Source organism: Mycteria americana, chromosome 7 (assembly GCF_035582795.1).
Source record: "Mycteria americana isolate JAX WOST 10 ecotype Jacksonville Zoo and Gardens chromosome 7, USCA_MyAme_1.0, whole genome shotgun sequence".
NCBI lineage: Eukaryota > Metazoa > Chordata > Aves > Ciconiiformes > Ciconiidae > Mycteria > Mycteria americana.
The window spans coordinates 70,229,726-70,252,263 of record NC_134371.1 but is presented as its reverse complement, the minus strand read 5'-3'; the positions used below and the strand labels follow the sequence as shown (position 1 = coordinate 70,252,263).

Genomic DNA, 22,538 nt, shown 5'->3' with positions numbered 1-22,538 from the left:
ATTATGAGATTAGCATCTGGAGAACCGACTGTACTTGTAACATATTGGCTTTATGTACATGCATATGTAAAATATGAACATTTGTGATGATCTATACATGGGTAGTACATTTACATGTTTTTCCTATATGTTGTGGTTGGGTTGAAGAAGTACTTTGGCTATCGTTAGACTGCAAATGTTGCTATACTTCAGCAGTATTCTGACCTTTTCAGTCTGATTCAGTGGTCACTGTTTTTCTTCAGTTGCCATGGCCCCAGAGCTGATCAACGAGTCAGTCAGGTTATGTTAAAAGAAATAGTTCAAGTTTATGACACCAATTACTGGTCTGCACAGAATACTGCCAAAATTTCTTCAAGTTATTTCACCAATTACTTTCATTCCTAGGCATTTAAGAGTTGTTCCTCTGCTGCTATATTCATACCAAGTTTCTAAGTGTGCTACTTTGTGAGTAAAAGACTTCCCACTTGCAGTCTCCTTTTGCTTTTTCCATTGCTGAAGATACTGATTTTAAAGAAAAGAATCTGAAACGGTGTCCCAGATTATTTTCCTTTTGGAATAAACTATCTAACTGATAGTGAACCTCCCACTGCCTTGTTATGGTGAGTGAACATCTCTTCTTTTCCCCCTCTTTATTACAATTATATCAGTTCAGTACACACACGTCGAGACTGAAACATCAAGAGCTCACTATTGAAGAAGGTACGTACAAATCTGAGTCATGCTGTTTCCCTCCACGCTTTTTTTACTCCTCGAGTAGGATGTGTGTACTGTAGGCAAGACTCACAGAGAATATGGTAAATCTGTGTTTCAAATCTAGCAAAGAAGAGGAAATGGGGGAGAAACACAGTCTTCATGCCGCTGGCAGAGTAGGAACAGGGCTACGTGAATGCTGCTGCTTTGGCCCTACTGGGCATAACGAGCGAGGAAGAAGCATGATGGGCTCCTGTCCCTGCTTTAACAATTGTTGAGGAATGACAGTGCTTTACAGAGTCAGCACTGAAGACTGTAGGCTTGAGAACACAGAACTTGTGCAAAATGACCACTCGACTGCCCTCTCCTCAAGTCAACTAACAGGTGTCAGTGCGGTATGGGAGCAGGTGAGATTAGGAAAGAACTGAGCCTGGCAATTTAACAAGCTTTTCAAATGTGGCTATACAAGATCCCTTTTTAGCCTTCCCCTGTTACGCTCTATTGTTTTTAATTCATGAATAGCTGTGTGCAGAGACTGGAACCAGGCATCAGATAGCATGCTAGATCGAGAAGCAACAACTGAAGAATTTTGGTAACGTCTTGTTCTGTCTATAACATGCAGGATACCTGCAGCAAATGCTTTGTTTGTTTGTTGGTTTGTTTCTTGTTTTTCCAGTTCTGCTTTTCCAAGATCAAACTGTAATATCCCTAGGCAAAATCCTAGCCCCATTGAAATTAATGGAAGTTTTGCCATAGACTTGGAGGACACCAAGATTTTACCTTGTATATTGTGGATATAAGTTAACAAGAGTAATGATGGAGTCCAAAGATGTATTAAAGAGCAGTACTTTTACTGTAATGTACTGTTCCTTTTCAAAAAACTTTTCTTTCTCTTATTCTGAGGATAAGAAATTAATTTCCAAATAACTTTAATGTTGTTTAGTAAGTAAGAACCTCTGCATTAATATTCATAATATGCATAAAATTTGACCTCTAAGTTTTAACATTTATAAGACTTTGTAGGATGTGGCCACAAGTGTGTATGCACACGCCTATGATGCAAATGTCACAGCGATTGAAAAGTAAGGCTGGAGAGCGGTATGTGTTGTGCCTTCTACATTGCTGAAAAAGCATAAGGAGAAGGAACAAAAGAGCAAGCATAAGAATTCAGCAGTACTGCTAGTTGCATGCTAATGCTAATTACAATGGAAAATATTTTAAGTTGCAGCACATGCAAAATACACAGCACTGAACTGTAATGTTATAGTCTTACTGGCGTCAGTGTGAGATTACCTGTAAAAAGAATGCACAATTGCTAACCTTCACAGAATACGAAAAGCATGCTAATATACTTTTGTATCTGTCCAACCCATTACATCTCTCTCACACACACTTTCTCTTATAGAAAACGTCCCGCAATGAAGCATATGAAGCTTGTGTAGCATAATACAGCATGTGCTAAAAAGATTCAATTTTCTGTGGAATTGTTTGTGAACCATTTGCAATTTCTCATCTGAATTATTTTAAATTACTTGCTGTACAATTTTGACTTAAAATCCTTCATCTGTATCTCATTCAGTAGGAGTGCACTTTGCATTGAAGTCATTTTGATTGGAGATACATACCACACGGCCGCGTGGTCTCTGATTGCATGAGTGTCTCAATAGTAAGCTACCTCTGTATATTAATCTTAATTTTGTTTTCTGCTGCTGTTTGTCACCTCTAACTTATTAGCGGAAACAGAATGCACATGAGATGACAAACCAAGCATACTTAAGAAGCGAAGAAAACTCGCCAACTGCTATTTTTTTATTTCAGTTGCCCCAAAATGATACACAAACACACGCAGACCACATGTTAGGAAGCTAAATTCAAGATTAAAGGCCGGACTCTGTCTATAAAATACAACGTTAAAGTTGATTTTTTAAAATATCTTTTCTTACCATCAGCTTTGCTTCCCTCTTCCATCAAGAGCTTTGTAATATTGAGAAAGCCTTTGGCAGAAGCCAAATGGAGAGGCCTGTCTCCAACTTCACCACTTGCATTCACATCAGCTCCGAACTTTAGTAAGAGGTGGGTTACCTAAATATTTCATCAAGGCTAATTAAAATATCACATGAAAATAAATCTTTTGAAAAAAACAGGTAGAATATTGCATTGGGTATTACTAAGTGGGCTTCTCTTTAAAGTTAAAACGGGGAGAGGAGATTCACTAGAAAACTCATTTTTAAGTTACATATCTATAAAAATATTAAAATTCTCAAAAGCAAGTGCTCATTCATTCTCTGAAATGTTATGTATGGTAAAGGGCTAGACACAAGGCACATGTATTTGTTTAACTGACCAGTCAGCATAATAAAGGAAATGCCCTCAAAGTCCCCACATGTCAGAGCCTTAGCTTCCTTTCTGATCCGTGTCTCTTATCACAAGAGCGCCATACAAGCTTTTAGCATAATTCCACAAGACTGTGACTATTTATTCAGGAGTGGCTTATGGCTAATAAGCAAACTAATCTCTCAGCCCAACATGCAAGGAGTTTCTTAATGTCACTGGATGATGAGGCGCATATATATGAAAAGAAGGATCTCAGGAACACATCCATGGTTCACACCCTTGCTGTCACTCAGCCACAGAAGCAGAGCATTTTCAATCATCTGTGCACCTTTCTGTTCTTTCAAAAGCTTTTCCTACAACAACTCCTCAATGCACTCCAAGTAACATGTCACTGAAATGAAAAATGCACTCTACCTAGAGGTCATCCTTTGAAACTTGAAAATATCCCAGAATACATGCTTTTAGCCAAAGAAAGGTATAGGGAATGACTTGCATAAGCCAAAATAGACCCATTATTACATTTCACACAAAAGGGCTATTCACGGCAAATGACTGGACTACTAGATTAACCGTACGTCAATTGTACTTTAGTAAAAGAAAGAGAATTGGGATGTTCAATGCCAGCTTTGGTCAGAACTTCAGATTATGTTTCAATAAGTCTGTGATCTGTGTGAATGATGCAAGCACAGCTGGACTTGTCACGTGCACAGTACCTCACGGAAAATCCTGCTCTCTAAATGATAAGTTTTTCTGTTAACTTAAAAGCAGCCACAATTTAGTTTGTGAATTCCAAGGAAAACCAATAGAATTGCCATTTAGTTATTACTGGGAAGTGATGTTCACTTCCTTGGAGAGGCTTAAGATAGTATGCTCACATTCCTTATGCACTCTCTGAAATGTGGGATGAACAAGCATCAAATGAAATATGCCTCTGGGTCCAAGTCTGTCTATAGGCTAGCAAAGCTAGTGAGACAATCATCTGTTTCAAGAGGTCTGGAGGGGAAGATACCAACTTTTGCTGGGGTCTAGCACAGAGGATTAAAGTGTAGAAATTTCCTGTTGATACTCAGACTCTTACAGCAACTAGAGGTTGACTTAGAAGTGTAACTTCAGTATGCGAGACCTTTTCATGGTGGGACCCTCTGGAATGTAAAGCAAAAATATCTAACACTAAACCTATAGTTGCCTCGGTGTTCCACTTCTCAGCTTTCTGAAATTCCCCAATGTAGTTACCTGTTCATGGCCATAATATGCAGCAATATGCAGTGGGGTGAAGAACACTGCATCCTGAACATTCACATAAGCTCCATGCTGCAAAAGAATATCAACAGCCTAGAAGGAAACAAACAGAAAATTCCAGTTAGAAGCACTATAGATATGTGGTCAGCTAGTAAACCAAGATTTCGAAACCTTACGTCACCAGTTTAAAAAAAGGGTAAAAAGCCCCAAACAGGCAAGCTATAAAGGGGAAGAACTGCATACAACATGTAAAAGTGATTAACTACAGTACTTTAACTGAACACTGAATGTCACTGATGCTTTATAAATAAGCCTGAAAATGTGTTTGCCAGTAAAAAGGCTGATTTAAGAAGTAAGAGGCACAGAGATGACTGTCTGGAGCTTCTCCGAATAACCTTTAATTTTCTTTTAACCATTATGAACAAAGAGCAGTAAACATATCAGACTTTTTAGAAGTTAAAAAAAAACCCAAAATGAAAGATGCTTTTAAATGTAAATGTGTGAAGGTAAATCCTCAAGCATAATTCCCTTAGCGTGTAAAGATTTCTTTGTATTTTAGAAGATAATAGCCCTTTGGCTTCAATAAATAACCCTAAGTGTTTTCTTTCAAATTTCCACTTTTTTGGTCTTTCAGGAGGCCAGTGTTTTCCTGGACAGCTATGAATTATCAGACATTGGCTTTCTGAATAACAGTCAAAATAGAACTCTGAATGAAACCACTTTGGATTATATATTGAAGCCTAAGGGCTGCTAATTATTTTGAAGCACAAGGGAGTCTTTAGGCACGCTAAGGGGCTTGTGCCGTGGATTATTTGAGTAGTTCTACATATCATTTTGATGAATGTTAATTTTTGAGTCTAATGATGATGAAAGATGCTGGACTGTGAACCACCCACAGTACAGTGAGCAACTGGGAAACACCTCCCCGGCAATCGGAAGAAATGACAAAGAAGGGGAAATGGCCCGCTTCTGTGCTACGCTGTTTATACCTGTACCTCCTCTTCACTGAGACTGCCACCGATGAGGCCAATTAATGCTGGCTGCGATGATGCACGCTTCTGTCAACTGCTACCTGAGCTGACAGCACCAAATCATTTCACACGTGCAACAGTGGGGCCAGTCATTTAAACCCATGTCGTTCTCAAGTACTCAGAGAACGAAAACCTGTTACCAGGCAACATTAGTGTACGGGGATTATTTCTTTACACAATTTAAATTGAAATCCATTTTTTCCATGGGACTGACTGAATACATTTTCTGGGTAAGGTCCATTCCCTGACATATTCAAGTGTGTCTATTTCCCACTAGTTTTAACCATTTCACTGCGGTATCAGCTGTAAGCCTCCCCTGGAAGCAGCACTGCAAGGCCATTTCTGTCCCTTCAGAACCCAAGGGCTTCGACAGGTCCAGCACATTATAGGAGGCACCTAAGTGTTGCAAGGACTAAGCCCTTCTATTGAAGACAGGCTGGAGGAGGCGAGGAGTGCTGTGTTCCTGCGGAATTACTCTTCAGCATCTCTGAGTACGAATGACGGGGAATGTTGGCCCTCTGTGTCCGATATTATTTTCCAGAAGCTAGAAGTATCCTGGGAGCGTGCTAGGCAGGGACAGAAGCAATTCTGGTGTGAATGGGATGAGCAGTGAGCATTGCCTGTGAGTCAGATCCCAAACAAGCCCCACAAACACTGATGCTTGTCTTTGGTTGCTATGGTGGTGCTCCAGAGACACGTGAGCTCCGAGCACGTGGCAAGGGAGAAGGTGGGAGCTGGCAGGAGTGAGAGGACTCCTGAAGGAAGGCAGTCCTGGGGATGAAGAGCATCCCCAGCAGCCATAGCCAGACTCTGCGGATGACGCAGAATTGCACGACCATTGAGGTTGGAAGGGAGCTCTGGAGATTGTCCAGTCCAACGCCTCTGCATAAAGCAGCGACTCCTGGAGCAGGTGTCTCCGGGCCGTGTCCAGTCAGGTGTTGAATATTGTCCAGTTTCTAAGGATGGAGACTCCACAACCTCCCTGGAAACCTGTTCCAGTGTTTGAGTGCCCTCACAGTAAAAAAGCCTTGTCTTCTGTTTAAATGGCATTTCCCGGCTTTCCGTTTGTGCCCATTGCCATCCGTCACCTGTCACTGGGCACCTCTGAGAAGAGTCTGGCTCCCTCTTCTTTACTCCCCCCTCAGGTATTTCTACACATTGATAAGATCCCCCCAGAGCCTTCTCTTCTCCAGGCTGAACCACCCTGACTCTGTCAGCTTCTCCTCGTATGTCAGATGCTCCAATCCATGAACCATCTTCATAGTCCTCTGCTGGACTCACTCCAGTATGTCCGTGTCTCTCTCCTCTGGGAGCGTAGCACTGGACGCAGCACTGCAGCTGCCGCCTCACCGGTGCTGAACAGGGGGGAACAATCACCCCCCTCAACCTGCCGGCAGTACTCTTCCTAATGCAGCCCAGGACGTCTTTTACTGCAAGGGCACTTTGCTAGTTCATATTCAACTTGTCGACCAGGACTCCTAGGCCCATTTCTGCAAAGCTGCCTTCCAGCTGGTCAGCCCCCAGGGAAAGTACAGTCCACATTTGTAAGAAGTAGAGACAATGAATCATAGAATGATTTAGGTTGGAAAGGTCCTCTGGAGGTGTCTAGTCCACCCTTGTGATCAAAGCAAGGACTAATTTCAAAGATCAGGTTGCTCAGGGCCTTGTCCAGTTGAATTTTGATTATTTCCAAGGACGGAGGTTCTGCATCCTCTCTGGAAAGCTTTCAGTGCTGCACCACTCTAATGGTAGGAAATAAAGAGCACGCTCAGTTACTGGCTGGTTAATGCAACCGACTCCCTCCGTTGTGTATCCCCTGTCCAGACAATTTTCAGCGTACCAATAGCTTGGTGGACCAGAGGTGGGGACCACAGAGCCAGTTAGCCTGTGATTTAATGGCTTCGTGACTTTTGAGTGATTCATTTTAGACATTTTTCAGCAAACTACTATCATAAAACTGAAGTGTAGCTGTTGGCTCTGAAAAGAAATGTTTGGACCTGTAGGTTTTGCAAGAATATGGTTGAAACTTCTTTGGATCAGTTTGGTTTTAATTTAGGCATGCAACTGTGAGGCTATAATACACTCGGGGATGTGACCACAACTCTGATTCTCCTTAATCTCTTTGGAAGCTGGAATTCAAAATATAGATTCATCTACAAGCTTCAAGGTGTATCTTCAAGATGAAGAAACTGTGTTGAGCAATGTGGATCAACCTCTGATGATAAAACTAGATGAATTTTGATACATTTTTCCAGGCTCTAGAAATGGCAAACATGCTAGCTACTTTGTGATCTCCTGATAAAAAGAATTTCGTGAGTCATATAAAGCAAACTCCACTCAACAGTAAATGATGAGAGGGGTACAGAGACAATCTTGATAGTTTCCCAGGCAAGCTATCTTTCTAAGAAAGAAGAATGGAATCTTAGAAAACACTGAAAGTTGTCACAGGCATTACAAGTAGGTGGGTATGCTGGAGTGATGTGCAAGGATAAAATTACTTCAGAAAGTAAGGGGAAAATTTCTGATGCAAAAAGAGCTTTAAATTCTCATAGAAACACCAAAAAAAGACTTTTATCCTCAGGAGACAGACTATAACTAAAGATGCAGCTCGTAACCTATGGGAAATTTTCAAGCTGCAGAGAAAGCAGCTCTTGCTGACTTTATTTAGTGTTGCAAGGGGTCAACAGAACTGAAAACTGCAATGGTCAGCTAAGGTCTGTAGTCATCATCTAGAGGAGAGGAGAGGAGGGGAGGAGAGGGGAGGGGAGGGGAGGGGAGGGGAGGGGAGGGGAGAGGAAAAGAGGGGAGGGGAGGGAAGGGGAGGAGAGGAGAGGAGAGTTGAGTTCTTTCACCTCTCAGTGCCTCAGTGTGACTGGGTACAGTCAGCACAGATTTACCAAGGATAAGTCTTGCCTGACCAGATTGCCCTCTATGATAAAATGACTGGAATTCTGGGTGAAGGGAGAAGAGTGGATGCCATTTACTTTGACTTCAGCATGGTTTTCAACACTGTCTCCCAAATATTCTTGTAGCAAAGCTGAGATCTTATGGTCTGGATGGGTGCAAAACTAGGTGGGTGAAAAAGTGGCTAGATGATGGGGCTCGGAGGGTAGCAGTTAAAAAGTTGTACTCTGCCTCGAGGCTAGCATCAAGTTGTGTACTAGAGGGGTCTATAGTGGGATCTGTCCTGTTCAATACCTTTAGCAATCGTCCTGGAGGCCGCAATGGAGAGCACTCTCGTCATGTTAGCAGAGGACATCAAATTATGTCCTCAGGACACTTGAGGGGGGCCTGCCATCCAGAGGGACCCAGACAGGCTGGAGGAATGGACCAACGTGACCCATACGAAGTTCAACAACGGCAAACACAGAATCCTCTGCTGCGGCAGCACAAGCTGTGGACTGCCTGGCTGGGAGCAGCTCTGCCGGAGGGACCCCGGGGCCCTGGTGCAGAGCAGGCTGAGCCTGAGCCAGCAGCTTCCTGGCTGGGGTCACAGCGGCACGGCCCGGAGAACGAGGGAAACTACTGCTCCCCTGTTCCTCGCGCAACCAATTTTTAATCCGAAATGATATTTCGAATACTTTGAACAATACTCTTACTTTGTAATTTTTCTTAAAATTCTCTTATGAAAGGTTTATTCAGAAGCTTTTTGAACGCTCAAGTCAATTATGTTCACTTCAAAGACAATTAATTAAGCTACTCTGAAGGTTAGAAGGAGTCAACAAAATGAAGCATAAGACAGACTACATAAGGACTTCGTCTTTTGGACAAGGGCAAGGGATAATAAATCCTGTAAGAAAATAAAATCAATGATTATTGACTTCTCAGCAGCTAAAATTTAATGAGAAGACAACTTCAACAATTAAGGCCTTTGCACCAGTGCTAGCCTCTGTACAGCCTTACACTAAAATATCTAAAGAATCTATCATGATTTTCAGAGTTCCTTTATTAATTAAGCTATTAAAATAAAAATATGATTAGTGGCAAGCATTTGCCTAATTCCCTCCAATTTAGCAAATGTAGATATGATCAGTCATGTCCTGCAAAGTGTCTTTGCATTAAATTATTACAACTCCTAACTCTCCGTGTATCTGTAAGAATTTTAGAACAAACTCTATCAGACTGAATTAAGAAACTGCTAAAGGGGGTTCTGAATGTTTTAAATACAACTTGCTGATGAATGTACAATTAATTGTCTTTCTTAGGAAAAAATCTACTGAAATATTTAATATACGCCTTTCTGTAAGACATGAGGACAGACATCAGACCAGCAATAAGCTTTTGCAGGTTCTTTTGTCTTAGCTGTTCCAATCAGACAGAACACAGGTCACAGATAAATCATTAACGAAAAATGCAGGTACTGGTGTCTTGAAATATAATGCTCTCCCCAGGACTGCTTTTGCTACAGAGTAGCCAAAGAATGGGATTTTTTAAATATTTTGCCGATATTGGTAGATGACAGACACAGAATAGTTTACATGTTTTTGTGCAATATTACTAGAAGATAACTATTCTGGGCAAAGAGATCACTGTGAATTTAACACTACCATAGTTTTAAAATGTCACATTGACTTCTAGCTTAAGAATGGGTCATACATAAATTTTCTGCGCAGGACGTTCTTGGGGAGAAAGCACAGCTGGAGAAAAGTGTTGTCAAAGTTTGTCACTGTTTTCAGACAAGTTCATATCATCAGGTTAATTTAAGCTCCTTTAGCGAGCCGCAGCTCAATGCTTTTTCACTTGTGTTTGCCAAACACCTGGTGCTCCCGTTTGTGGGCTGTAAAAGGCTTCCTTCACTTCATTCAATCTGGACAGTTTGTTGGTAGCTATTAAAAATAGCTATTGAATTCACCAGTCATGAGTTCCAGTCCTCTGTCACTGCTTGGGTCCTCAGACAGGCAAATGCTGAGGATCTTTGATTCCCCGTTATCTTGCAGCTTGTGCAGTACGTATACTGATGCAGTGCGAATACCATTTCTGCATTCCTGGTTCTAGAATGATTCTGAAAAGGTCTGAAAAATTGGTGTCAGATAAAACAAAGGGCTGGGAAGATGCAGCATTAGCATAAAATGCAGGGAAGGAAAGAAGGAAATGGGGACTTTGTGAACCATTTAAATAGGCTCACATAAATTTAATTTTTCAATGCTTCTTAAATCATTTGAGCGTACTCCTATTACGAGTAAAATTCCAGTGAAGACAGGAGGTGACAAACATGCTGCTGTACCATATGACTTGTAAGTGAAAAGGGATTTATTACTGTAGAAAATCTGTAAGATGGGACTAACTCCCTTTTCGCCAACACATCCTTGCTACAAATACATTCACACTTCAGATTCTTGTTTTTGCAGGTTGCAAAAATTAAGTAGCACTGGCTCATCCTGCCTGCAACCCTCAGTCCAGTTCACACATCTGTAGATGTTGTAATCCCAGAATGACAACTTTAATTTACAAAATGAAGTAGGCAATGATACTGGCTTTCCAACGCAGTAATACTGGCCAACACATAAATGTGTATGAGGTACATGCATTATTTATTTAGCAATGACCTCCCTGGGCTGGAAACATTTAATGTTTTCAAAATAGCAGACTTAATGAGAGATTTATTAAACTTATTTGGTGATGTTTCTAATATGGTCATCAGCTTATTTTATAATTTTTCATTAATTTTTCATTCTTCCCATTGGAAACTGCAATTTCCATTAATAGATAAAATAAGCAAACAGCATAGTTTTGGTGAAGTAAAATACGGCACTAAACCATAGAGCAGATGAAATATTTATACACCACACTGGCTCAAATGAGTTGGAACACCCCATTGATGCTGATGGCCTTCAGTATCCTAATTTCAGAGAACTGATCACTCTGCTGGTTTCAGGTGTGTTGATGGAGCAAAAGCCATAGACTGACTCTTCAGGGAAATGGGGAACAAAGCAATTTTCCCCCCAGTTCTCTCTATCTTTCTCTTAAATATAGTCAGTCTTCTGTAGTAAAAGACTATACATTGGTGTGTATACCTCTGCTATTTATTTATTTAATGGTATAAATAATTATTTATCTTACTGGAATTAGGAAGATGACCAAAAATCTATTTTCTCTTTCTTAAATTTATTCTATTTTTTAGGGGGGTTGAAAAAATTATCCCATATTTGCATTAATATTAATGAAATTGTGGACAAAATAAGCTAATCTAGCAGAAGAGGTTCTCAGCTGACTGAAAATTTTGAAGCTATATAAAGAAGGAAAGAAAAAGCCTTCACTTGGACTATAAATCTTCAGTCCCCAGACCAGCAGATGAACCAAAGGAGTTATATAGAGTCCCACTCCATTTATGGAGAATACTTCTGATAAAGATCTGATCAATCCCAAGGAAGAAGTAAGAGGCTTTTCAAAACCACTCACAATAAGTTCTTTCTTATCAAGTTAATGGTCTTATCCTTGTCGGATTCTGAGCACCCCTATTTTTCAAGAACCTCAGTAGGAGCTAAAGACATGAGACAAATAGCAGGTCTTCCTTTGACATATGCAGGACAAGGCCCCGACATTTTAAAAATTACTTGAAACCCCAATGCAGAGAAGAGTACTTTGTATTTCCCACAGAGGAAACATTAAATACACACTCCATAAAAGTGGAAAAGGTCATTAAAGAGTTAAGACTAAGGTTAATATCTCCATTGTAATTCTTGCACAGAACAATTAGATATGGTGGTTCCTTATCTGTTTTTTAGTAATAGGATACACAAGGAAGGATTTCCATTAAGCTAGTCATAAGAGCCCTATGTGTACTCGAAGGGAATGACATGATGCCCTGTCAGCTCAGGGGCGTAACGCTACAATGCAAACACCCCCATCCCCGTTCGCGCTCAGCCTCGTTTGTGTGCAGACGCACCAAGGAGCCTCGTTCTTCCACCTGGAGAGCTGACCTTCACAATATAAATGGTTAGCTTGCCCTGCTAGCATGCTTCCTCACTCACCGGCTTAAACAGATGCTACAGATTGATTTGTCCCCTGGTCACTGTTGGAGTTGCTGACTGAAACACTGAAGGCTAACAGCTTTTTAATTGAGTTCCTTGGTGTGACCACCCGTAAATTGTTTTAACCTTTTTCAGCTTAACCTTCTTCACACACAGACTCTCTAGGTAACGCAAGGTCGTCACCAACTGTGTCTTTATGCAACCCGTCTTTAACAAGAAGCGCAAACATACCTGTCGGATTTAAATCATTTTGGAACCAGTTTGGAGGCTGCAATGTAAAGCTAAATTCACCAGTATCCTCGGTTGCCCCTGATGGCCCACAAACCTGGGAAAGGTCCCCAGCAGAGAAAGTATACATACATGCACACACACATATATACACACAGACATATACATATAGGCTATATATATATCACCCTTAAGGGCGGGAAACAGCATAATGTTTATTTCCGTTAGAAATGTGGGGAACCTTTGACACAGCCCCCTCATGGGACTTACCACGTACTCATTACACCAACTAGTGCTGAAACTGTTGCTCCAGTAAATGCCCACCTCCTGCACTCTCGCAGTCGGGCAGCCTTTTGCAGCCAAGCTATAGTAGAAAATTTACTACGGGTATACAGTTCTTACCAGCACTTGCAAAAGTGCTGGTATGCAAGCTGTTCAGAGCTGGATTTGCAAAGCGTGGCTTGTTACTCCCAGTGAATACTTTACTGTTGGTATCATTATTTGCATCAGCGTCCATAGACTCCAAAGAACTCTGAGCCCTGCAATGACTACTGTGATGTTGGGTACTGTCTCTATCTATGTATACGTGTAGTTAACACACAAGGTGAAATACTCAAAGGTATTAAGTGCAAAAATTTGCAAAGGGTGCCCAGTGCAATTTTCAAAAGCTTCAGAGTAATTCAGATATGTAATTAACTTAACTGGATATTAAAATCCTGACTGCAAATTCCAGTAGGGATCTATCAGCATCTTTGAAAGCCTAATAGAAAATCTGGCATATTGTTGCCCAGAGATCTGATAATTTCTTAATCAACAAAACAATAAGTCAAAGAAAATCTAAACTGCCTAAATGAAGAAGTATCACCTTCCCTCAGCTGAACTTCGATGGCTAGCCTCATAGTTTCTCAGATCAGGTATGTAAACGTTGGCAGATTTCTTGAGATAGCACAGAAAATTTCTACAGAAAACTGTCTGTTTGAAAAGAAATGTCTTTTCTCTCTTTCAATATATAATTATGTAACTCCTTCTATATGCATATGTGTAGTAACTGGTTTGTGTGTGTGTGTGTAAGCTGGTTGACTGAAAATGTAGCAAAAGAGGTGGCTTTCTTTACATCAATAAGCTCAGCGACTGCTGTAACTTGGGAGTCCATAAGACGTGTATTCTTGCTTGCCATGTACATACAGAGAGGTTCTTCTTTTCTGTTGAAAACTGCACACATGCTTTGTTCTAGTCATCCAGCCCAACTCTTGTACTTGAAGTGAATTTATAAGTCTAAGATGCACAACTAAATTCACAGCTTAAAGGCAAGTATTAATATAACCTCTATTTCCTCCTTTGTACTTAGTTATTTTTTCTTGCATTTCTTGCTGATTATCCCTCTTTAAAGAATTCTAATGTTTCTGTCTCCATAAATTAGTCCAGCACTCTGTATAAGTTAACACTTTTACTCAAGCAGAGGACGAAATCTTTGCTTGCTTAATGGACCCAAAGGAGATAAGAAGTGAAGTACCTGAATTCATAAGTATGTTTACAGTCATAAACCCTTCATTACCAAGGTAATTTTGCACACCCAGTACTTTAAGAGATTAAAAAAATAAATAAATTACACTGAGTGAGCTGTTGCCAGGGCGACAGAAATGAGATGATGAGTGAAATGACTGAACTGAGGCGGTAAATGATAAGAAAACAGATTCATGACTGACAGCATGTCTAGAAAGGGAAAGGCCCGACTGTAGGCACCTAGGGGATCTCATCCCTCTCCTCCTTCCTCTAGTCCCCAAAGTGATAAGTCTCCAACCCATAGGAGACTTATCAATGTCGATGTTTGAGATTCGTGCTATAAATGACTTACCCTGACAACAGTTTTCTCTGTACTAATCTGAAGTATAAGATAGCTCTAAATTGAGAACCTCTGTCCCTCTCTGAAGTGAAAATTACAGAGCTCTGAAGCAGAGCCTGTGACACCTAGAAGAAGGAATAAAACTCTTTAACTGTGCTTCCTTCACACTCAGAAAGACAGTATTTGGAAGCCTCACTCCATATCCAGGTTCAGAAATCCTGACATGTATGATTGAGTGTGTTTCATCATGTATCTATTGGTTAACACTTCTGATATTTAGAAAACAATGCCATTTATTGCCAAGACTTTAAAGACATTTATATAAAGGTAAGAGACGTACAAACAGATCTGTATCCTTTGTGCATGTTTGTTCAATGTAAAAATATATGCACAGATAGGGTTTTCCTGCAAGATACAAAAAAATTAAATAAAATTTAGCTGTACTGAACCAATTCTGAGTTTTGTTTTGAGTGGAATAAATCTAAAATAAAATGACCTGGTAATATTAGCACTCACTTATATAATTTCCGGTATAGAAAAGGAGAAACATACCTTATGATGACCGGCGATCGTGGCAATGTGAAGGGCTGTCAAAGCTCCATACCCAACTTGCTGAATGTCAGCTCCACCATGCAGCAGCGCTGTTAACAGTTCTGCGTTGTCCTAAAAGGTATGCACTGAAAACATGTTATTTCTGGGCCACAGCTCTAACAATTGCAGGGAGGCAGCCAAAGAGAGCTGTATATGTCTAGGCCTCCCCAGCTATTGCACTGCTGCATTTCAAGAAAAGGGACTTACCACGACCCCAGGAGCACAAGAGTGCAAGGAAAGGAGTGGAGGGAAGACTTGTCCCGGGCACCAGAAGTCTCTGTTTTGCTATACTAAAGACTGTATCTTTAAAAACCAGTCTCTATTCTGATTTCATGATGTCTTTAAAGATCTCTCAGTCTCCAAGCCATTATTAAGTACTCACACAAACTATTTAAATGTCAAAACATTACAGTACCTAACATAGAAGAAGAGCACCTGAGGAGTTCCCAGGGTAAATATATAGCATGTATGCCAAATTCTGAACTGTGAGCTTATTTTTTGTGTTGTTTCATTTCTTTCCTGTCATGCACACAATTTTTCCTATGACTTCTTCCAGGCATAACAACAGCAATGGGCACAATCAAATGATAGTAATAAAAATAAACTTGAGAAACATGTTAAGAGGCATAATGCCCAGGCAATATGACTGTTAATAAATTCTCCTTTACAAATAGTGAAATTAAACACAGAGAAGTGAAATGATTTGTTTGGGGGCAGTGGCAGAACTTGCAGGAGAAACGAGGCCATTTTTCTCACCATCACTTGTTCTAACTGCACCAACTAGAGTTATCATAATTTTCACTTCTTGGGGATCTGCCTTCCATCATCATCCAGCTCAGAGATGAGCCTTCTCCAATTAATTTTCATTGTTTCCTAAGAAGAAATGCACACAACACAGGAGCAAAAGAGATGCTAAAATCTCCAAACATCCTCAGTGTTCTCTACCTCTTTGAAGCAGACACTAAAAGAAGGGTAAGAATGAGCCAGTGCCAGAGAAGCAGCAGTTAAATGTGTCTGTGAAAGCATAACATTCGTTCATACTGAAATGGTTTTCCTATTTCCAGGAAATGTTAGGAATTTCTCTTTGATAATAATGGACAGTAAAAGTTTATATCACTTTTCCTATCAAATAGTTTTAGATATGAAGCATGGTACTTGGTTGCATAATGGGTTGGACATTATGCAGCCTGGGAAGACAGGCTGAGTTTGAATTATCTAGAAATGTTCTGTTCTAATTAGTGACTCAGTCCAGTTTTCCTAGTTCTGTTTCACTGTTATGAAATGCCACAAAATATTCAGATTATGGATAAGAAGAAGTCAAGGAGTTTCACAAGAAGTTGCCCTGTCTCAATGTATATTGCTTTATTGTTTCTGAGGTATCTCTAGGCTCCTTTATATTTTACTTAGAAATGAACTATAATACAAAAAAAAAGCTGTCATTGTGTAACTCATGGTAAATCTTAAAGTCTTAAAACGTCATTTATGGGAAAAATGTTATATTGCATTTTATTTGAGATCCCAAAATCCACACTGGTTTGCATATCCACACTAGTTTTGCTTAGTTGCTAGTTTGCAACCTGAAAAAGATATTGGATATTGTATCACATCACCAGAGTGATTAAGTTGCTGATACAGTTTTTTGCCTAAGTGGATGCAAGAGATTTATCAACTTTACAGTGCAGGGAAAACAGACAAAACAAGATTTGATGGCAAAATGAAAACTATTCCCAGGTAATGAAAACATCCTAGAAATAAACAAAGGATTTTTTATTTTCAACTAAATCATTAATTGGAAACCATTCACTGAGATTGCCATTAAAGAAAGGCAGAGAAATTCATCTAAAGTAATTGGCTAATTATGCAACATTGCGCGTGGGGGAAAGTTTATTTTATGATTGCTGTAAACCATCACTTAATCCCATGATGTATAAGATTTGATTATTGTCATCATTTTATAGCTTGCATAGCTCATTGGTACCAGTGGTTGTAAAATTAAACTAACATAGGAATTCCAAGACATAATGCAAGATATAGCAATATTGTAGTGACTGGGAGAGGAAGGTAGCTTATGGTGCAAATACACAGAGTTAAGCCATGGAGATGCAGAGCATAAGGCATCCACGGCATCCACAGCATATCATAACTTTTAGGTATCTGGCTCCATGATTGAGTCTTCGGCCTATTTAATGACCACCTCTCTACACACACCTGGGGCAAGTTCAGAGTTCCAGTGATGGGATTCATGAAATCCAGCATTTGGAGCAGGAAATTGGCTTAGCTTGTCCACAGCAAACATTGGAAATAGGGGCTGTGTCTTTCTTCCCACCTTCGGACAAAATTACAAAAGCTGCTGCTTGCATCTCTTCTTTCTTTCTACTCCTACCCCCCTCTACAATAGCTAAACCATTGCTACCTTGGCGGTTCAGTGTCTTCCTTGCACAAATAATGCTCATGACTGTATGCCACGTGTCCCAGGCAATACTGTCATTACTCAACCTGTTAGGCTTTCCCTTCGCTCTCCCTGTTCTAAAGACCCTCCCGTTCATTTCCACGGGAAAGCGGATTGCATGCTCACTCCAGGACAGCCATAGCTTGCTGATTGGCAATATGAGTTTGAACTCTCTCCAAGAGAGACTTTGGTCTTCTCTCTGGACAAATATTCTAATTATCAGATTATTACCTAATAGAAGGCAAACCATCTCCTCTTCCACAGGTGAGCTTTTGGAGAAGAACGACTGTGACTGTGATGATTCCTGCCTCTGGAACTGGGTATTTGGATTAAAGACCATCTACCACATCTGTGTCCTCTTGCAACAGAGTGAGGAACACCACTTATGGATCAAGAGTGGCACACAGGTGCCAGCCTACTTAACCTTCTATATCAGCTTTGAACATACAGCAAATCAGAATGGTGCCTGCCATGAGAGCTTTGCAGAACAAATAGAGGCTGTTATGACCTTGTGGCACTTATGGGACATATAAGGGTTGAACATTACAGTCTAGAATATAAACTCCTAAATTTGATCTGAGTTCCCTCTAAAAAGCTAAGTGCTTTTGCGGCTAGCCTACACATGAATTAAGTTTCTAAGATGCGCCATCTCAAAATAAGAATCGTAACAATTCTTTAGGAAAATGCTGTCTTTGTTGAGTCTTAAAAGATAAATATAATAGTGAAGAAAATGAATATTGAAGCTGAATGTGGGACTTGAGGAGGAACAATGAAAAAGAAGCAAAAAAGAGATAAATTGTAAAACAAAGTCCTTTGAGATCGTTTCTATCAATAGCTAGAATAATAAAAAGAACACTCCTCTATCTTGAGTTGCATTGCATGATTTAATCAATATTTCCAAAGCAATATCATATCCTCATGGATGATATTGCAAAAGCACATGCTGATTTCCTGTGCATGGTCTCTTTATAGGTCATTTTCCTATGCACTGTAAATGTGAAATTTATATTTTCACCAGAAGTAGCAACTAGAGAGTTCAACTAGATAGTTCAGACAAATAAGCTGCTCAGTTCTGATCTCATCAATTCTATTCAAAATAGTTTACCTTATAAGCTGCCAAGTGCAGAGCTGTAAATCCGTTTCTTGTTAATCTGGATGGGCGCAGTCCTTTCAGCATAAGAGTTCTAATATGTGATTTGTTACCTTTAGAAAGAAGATTGGAAAACAAAGTCATTTACAGAAAAGAATGTGCGGATGAAGTAAGAAACTTCTGTATGAGTTTGAAAGCAAAGAGAAATAGGTAGCTCATCTGCTGACCTGAGGCAAGTCATAAAATATATCTCGTGAAACCTCAAAATGGAATTAGGCACCATCTCCTTATCCACTGGGACAGCTGCAGATCTGGCCATGTACTGGCTCACTGTTCATTCACACTTTAATAAGGATTTGTTAAGGATAGTTGAACTTCTAAAGAAGCAAACTCCTCTTTTAACATCCGGACCATGCTGCAAAGAACTCCATAAACTAGCAGATGCTTCCAGAATCTCTGGTGTCTCAAACACTTAACTCCTTTGCCTGTTCAGAACGGAAGCATTGCTCTCCCTCTCTACTCAGCATTATTACAGAGACAGTCATTTTGAGGGATGCTAATGAATGTCAGAATGGGAAAGCAGTTTTACTCTTATCTTTCTGATGCACAGTGATGATCTCAAAAAATGTATCTGCCTTCTGAATACTTATGACAGTAATCAGGGACAATGTTGGATCTAATAGATTCTCTCCCTCCTGCAAGTGTTCACATACCGTACCTAATTAATTAACATTGTATGTTTTCTTAAACTTCCTCTCAGCAATCCCACCGATTGCTCTAATGTTACCAGGTACTGACGTCATCTTTGGATATGATCTTGCACTCTCTGAAATTAAGAGTAAAGATCCACTCGGTTTTCAGCAGTGGAGGATCAGGTCCTCCTTCATGATAGTGTCTAACTAAGACTGAGCAAATCGTTTATGCATGTTATTAGTAAGTGCTTTGCAGAACCGAAACCTTAGGGTAAAATTCGCTTTGCCTCTCTCAGCCAATTTCTGCTGAAAATTGTATAACAAGTGCAAAGTGTGTGCATGAACTAATGACTCACTATGCGGATAACAGAGCAGCAATGTGGATCAGAGTGGAAAATTCCACCATTAGTGTGTTTTTATGAGCATCCCAGAAGACATCTTGCACTCTTTTCTTGCGTTCTCTGATTTGCTATCTGCAAAAATCCCATCAGCTGATGTTTTTCACTGAAGCATTTGAGTAATTCTTCTTTTAATCACCATGAAATAAAATACAGGTATTTCCATTATACTAGAAAAATAGATGTATGTATGGCAAAGTATTTCTAAAACTAGCTCCCTAGCCTGAAGTCTAGTCCATGTACAGAATACAGAAATGTAGAGCAATACTAGATGAGTGTGGATTGATTAACTAATGCATATAACAAGTAATTTTGAATTAGTTGAACACCTGTAGTAAAACGTGCTCCATTATCAACCAAAACTTTTCTTGGACTGAAGAATCAGCTATAATGGAGTTCAGTGTGACTTGATTCAACCCCCTTGGCAACAGAGTTTAGAGTAATGCTTACAGATGCTTACCCAACTGTCAACAAGGACAACACAGAAAGAAATTCACTGAAAATATAATCTTCCTGACAGTTATTAGACAGAACAAATCAGTAGCCATGTAAATAAAAAGTTTAAAGAACATCATATTTCAAATACATACCCCCACATATGCAACATAAATGAAGAAGAGAGAGCCCATTTTCTGTACGGTAATTTAAATTGACTTTGCAGAAGGCTTCATCAGAGCTGAAAAAAGAGATTTTACAGATGATTACTGCTTTAATCCTTTAGCACAGTTTCTTTCATTTAGAAAAAATTTAAAAGAGAAATCTCAATATAATTTATTTTGAGACACAGGGCTAAATTTATACCAGTTTACACTCTGTAAATCTAGAAATACTTTACTGATTACCAAGTGAGTAGTGCAGGTTTATAGTTTTCTGAAAAATCCTGCTATTCAGTCACAGTATATACATTCTAAATTCAGCTAAATTAGAAGAAAAATGAGGAAAGACTCCTTAGAAATAGAAATAATCCATACAAAACCAGTTTCTTTATTGATGCAATAATAACTAAAAAATATTTTTAAAAATCTATGTATTTGTTCTAAAATGATGAGCAGGACATGCACGGAACTAGAGGCAAACAAGCCAAGTCAAAAGAATAACCAGAAAAAGCCTTTCAGAAAGTAAGTTTATGTTCCCCAAATGAGATCATAGAAACACTATACAATCAATACATGGAAACATTTATATGAAAACACACAGAAGCACATCCAGGGAAGGAAGGTAACCAAAGCTCATACAAAAATTTGGCAATGGTTAAAGGAAAAATATTTCTAAAGCATTGTGAGGAATGAAGTAGTCTTTCTAAAAATTATATTGCACAGAATCATAGAATCGTTTAGGTTGGAAAAGACCTTTAAGATCATCAAATCCAATCGTTAACCTGGCACTGCCAAATCCACCACTAAACCATGTCCCTAAGCACCTCATCTACACGGCTTTTCAATACCCCCAGGGATATTTGACTCCCCATGTATCCCCCAGGGATATATGACTCCACCCCTTCCCTGGGCAGCCTGTTCCAGTGCTGGACAACCCTTTCCGTGAAGTAAAATTTCCTCATATCCAGTCTAAACCTCCCCTGGTGCAACTTGAGGCCATTTCCTCTCGTCCTATCACTTGTTACCTGGGAGAAGAGACCGACCCCACCTCTCTACACCCTCCTTTCAGGTCGTTGTAGAGAGCGATGAGGTCTCCCCTCAGCCTCCTTTTCTCCAGGCTGAACAACCCCAGGTCCCTCAGCCGCTCCCCATCAGCCTTGTGCTCCAGACCCTTCCCCAGCTCCGTTGCCCTTCTCTGGACACGCTCCAGCCCCTCAATGTCTCTCTGGGAGTGAGGGGCCCAACACTGAACACAGCATTCGAGGTGCGGCCTCACCAGTGCCCAGTGCAGGGGACGATCACTGCCCTAGTCCTGCTGGCCACACTATTGCTGATACAAGCCAGGATGCCATTGGCCTTCTTGGCCACCTGGGCACACTGCTGGCTCATGTTCAGGCAGCTGTCGACCAACACCCCCAGGTCCTTTTCCACCAGGCAGCTTTCCAGCCACTCTTCCCCAAGCCTGTAGCATTGCATGGGGTTGCTGTGGCCCAAGTGCAGGACCCGGCACTGAGCCTTGTTGAACCTCCCACAATTGGCCTTGGCCCATGGATCCAGCCTGTCCAGGTCCCTCTGCAGAGCCTTCCTGCCCTCCAGCAGATCAACACTCTGCCCAGCTTGGTGTCATCCGCAAACTGACTGAGGGTGGACTCCATCGCCTCGTCCAGATCATTGATAAAGATGTTAAACAGACCTGGCCCCAACACAGAGCCCTGGGGAACACCACTGGTGACCGGCCGCCAACCGGATTTAACTCCGTTCACCACCACTCTTTGGGCCTGGCCATCCAGCCAGATTTTTACCCAGCGAAGCGTACACCTGTCCAAGCCATGAGCAGCCAGTTTCTCCAGGAGAATGCTGTGGGAAACCGTGTCGAAGGCTTTACTGAAGTCTAGATAGACAACACCCACAGCCTTCCCCTCATCCACCTTGGCGTGTCACCTTGTCATAGAAGGAGATCAGGTTGGTCAAGCAGGACCTGCCTTTCACAAACCCATGCCGACTGGGCCTGATCGCCTGGTTGTCCTGTACGTGCCGCCTGATGGCACTCAGGATGATCTGCTCCATAACCTTCCCCAGCACCGAGGTCAGGCTGACAGGCCTGTAGCTCCCCAGACCCTCCTTCCAGCCCTTCTTGTAGGTGGGCGTCACATTTCTGGCTGAGGATTTGCAGTTCTAATGGCACACTAAGTCCTAATAAGGTCTGTGTGTGTCTGAGACTGAGAGGACAGGAGAGGAAGGGCTGGAGCGAGGCAGGGGAGCAGCCGTGCCAGGACGGGACTCTCACCTTTGCTCCAAACACCCATTACTAACTGTTACTTTACGGCATCAGAAGGAACATGGACCCTGTGATGTTCAGCAGACTGGTACAATTTCATAGCACTGT

At 40.8% G+C, this 22,538-nt stretch overlaps 2 protein-coding genes across 3 annotated transcripts in view; both read right to left on the bottom strand.

The window, feature by feature from the left end:
* Positions 1 to 22,538, bottom strand: part of ACADM (acyl-CoA dehydrogenase medium chain) — a 769,283-nt gene that overhangs the window by 403,620 nt on the left and 343,125 nt on the right. The window lies entirely within an intron of this gene.
* The window catches only part of TNNI3K (TNNI3 interacting kinase), a 101,839-nt gene that overhangs the window by 73,699 nt on the left and 5,602 nt on the right, over positions 1 to 22,538 (bottom strand). The window contains exons 3-7 of the mRNA XM_075509002.1: positions 20,147 to 20,232; positions 18,482 to 18,579; positions 14,889 to 14,999; positions 4,258 to 4,356; positions 2,634 to 2,772 (exon numbers count right to left, since the gene is read on the bottom strand). Coding sequence (XP_075365117.1) covers positions 2,634 to 2,772; positions 4,258 to 4,356; positions 14,889 to 14,999; positions 18,482 to 18,579; positions 20,147 to 20,232 — 533 coding nt within the window. The remainder of the gene's footprint in view (positions 1 to 2,633; positions 2,773 to 4,257; positions 4,357 to 14,888; positions 15,000 to 18,481; positions 18,580 to 20,146; positions 20,233 to 22,538) is intronic.